The 2,369-nt window shown below is 44.5% G+C and overlaps 1 protein-coding gene across 1 annotated transcript in view; it reads left to right on the forward strand.

Moving 5' to 3' along the window:
- The window catches only part of LOC101850161 (tetraspanin-16), a gene marked incomplete at its 3' end in the record, with an annotated part of 8,908 nt that extends 7,607 nt beyond the window's left edge, over positions 1 to 1,301 (forward strand). Inside the window, 2 exon segments of the mRNA XM_013081147.1 lie at positions 284 to 487; positions 1,218 to 1,301. Coding sequence (XP_012936601.1) covers positions 284 to 487; positions 1,218 to 1,301 — 288 coding nt within the window.
- Positions 1,302 to 2,369: the final 1,068 nt, after the last annotated feature.

Here is a 2,369-nt window from a genome sequence, read left to right on the forward strand (position 1 = left end):
GAAGGGGGTGGGGGAGGGAAAAATAGTCGACGTGAATGACCGCCGGTCAGTTCTATAAACCACGAGCCGCCACTGAGAAGGAATAATAATGAGATCGGCTAAACAAGTAAAAAATTAATATGAAAATCTATATTATTTAGATCTAGATCTAGATCCGTTTGTCTACAATTAATTAATGTATGTGTTTCCTTCCAATCGCCCCACTTTTGAACATAATAATACTTTCTTATATATTGTTATTCATTTATGTAACTGTCTCTGTCTCCCGCCTCTGCCGCCTCAGTTTGAATGCTGCGGAATAGACAGCTACAGCGACCTCGACACAGCCTCCAGCTGGCCCACATCTATCACTTACGCTGGCAGTGCCGCCACTTTGACCGCGCCCATCTTCTGCTGCAAGCTGAACGGCACCTACCCGAGCATGACCCTTCCTGCCAGCGCCACCTGTGCTGAGTCACCGACTTCGTCAATCTCCAACTACGAGAGCGTGAGTCGGGCGTCTTCTTGTTGAACATTTTTTTTTTATTTATTAAAAAATGGTATGGGTTTAACGCCCCTATCAACACTATTAGGTTATTTGAGGGGCCGGATCTCCTTATAGTTTAACGTCCGTCTCCGATAGGACCGAGCCAAGTGGGAAGTTCGTGTAAAGTGACTTTCCCAAGGACACAACGTCGGACCGAGCTGAGGCTCAAACCCCCAAACCCGCAATCTCTCGATTACGAGTCCAGTAGCCTAACCACTAGGCTACCGACGCCACTTGGATTTATTTGTTTGCCATATAATGATAACAACACTAGCAACTACATCAACCATGTGAAGATGATAATAATGTTAACAGTAGTTGTATCATCATCATCATCATCATCATCATCATCATCATCATCATCATCATCATCATCATCATCATCATCATCATCATTGTAGACTGCAAAAATGACAGCAACAGAAAAAGGTAGATATCTAGAGACTTATAAGATTTTCAAAAATAATATTAATCATCGTCATCATAAACATCGTCATCGTAAGAATAATAATAACCATCTCATCTCCATCATCAAATAACAATAATGTTAACAACACTAATAACAGCAGCAGCCCAGGTAAGCCCTGACAGCATAAGTCAAGCCCTCCCTTTGAACGATCCAAAACGCCTACACTATAACTATAAGAAAAAACTATAATTACGAGATTGTCTTTCTTTTTCCTCGCTCCAGGGTTGCTACAAGGCTGTGGAGGAGTACATCCTGGCGTACCGTATTACCATGCTGGTTGTTGTCTCGCTCATCGTGGTCTGTGAGGTGGGTGCATGATGCTCCAGGCGTTGTTACAGAAACTATCAGTCTAAACCCGCGGGTTTAGCTCCACCGTCAACACCATTAGGTTATCTAAGAAGAGGCAGGACCTCTGAATGTAACGTCCGTCTCGGATAGGAATGAGCCGTATGGGTTGAGAGCCTTGAAAATTCCGATAAACGACCCGAGTTCAAGGACACCCATATTGGGATTCGAACCAGGGACATCAGGTCCTTAGTTCAGCATGATGCCAATTGGGCTAACGGAGCGTCAGAGTCGTTGGATCAGTGGTTAATGTTTGTACAGCTTTGACAAGAACGACCCGGGCTCGAACCCATCCCAGTTTACTTTTGAGTAAGGTGTTAGGCAGATGTGTTTACCTCTTACTGTACGGCGCGCCATGTTCAGCTGGCATACGTCATCACTCGGTCATTTACACTCATGGCAAAGATAAACAAAATCCCCAGGAAATCCACCTCATCTATAATCAAACTGTATATTAATATGTTGCATGGAATAGTCATTTCTTCTCAGGTTGGTGTTTATTTCATACAATGTTATGTTAAATACGGTCGGAGTTAAGGGGAGCTTTGTGATGCCGAGTACTTGGACGACAAAGTTGACGGCGCACAAAGATGGGATAGCCTTTTCGTACATTAATTATAAGTTCACTATAATTCTCCACTCTGATGCATCAGGGGTGGATGTTTGTCCGTAGGTGGTGCTGCTTGCGTCTAGCCTTGAGTGGTTGGCGGGTGCTCTGGTGTGATATTTTGCTCCTTCTTTCCTTTCAAAACATATGTCGTCCGAATCTCTCCTCCTTCTTTTCTTTGTATGTTACTCTCTATAGTGACTTCTAATCTTCAGCATTTGTATGACCTATCTGTGTCTCTTATCTGACCTGGTCAACCCGACCCCTCTAGTTCAACACCCTCCCCTCCCCCTCCCACTGCCAGCCTACCCCTCCCCTTTATCCGATCTCATCAAGCCCATCCAACAACTAGTTCAACACCCTCCTGCCTCCCCATTCCCCTCCCCTTTATTCGATTTGCCCCCTACTCATCCAACTAGTTC

The sequence above is a fragment of the Aplysia californica genome, unplaced genomic scaffold (genome assembly GCF_000002075.1).
Source record: "Aplysia californica isolate F4 #8 unplaced genomic scaffold, AplCal3.0 scaffold00118, whole genome shotgun sequence".
Classification (NCBI taxonomy): Eukaryota; Metazoa; Mollusca; class Gastropoda; order Aplysiida; family Aplysiidae; genus Aplysia; species Aplysia californica.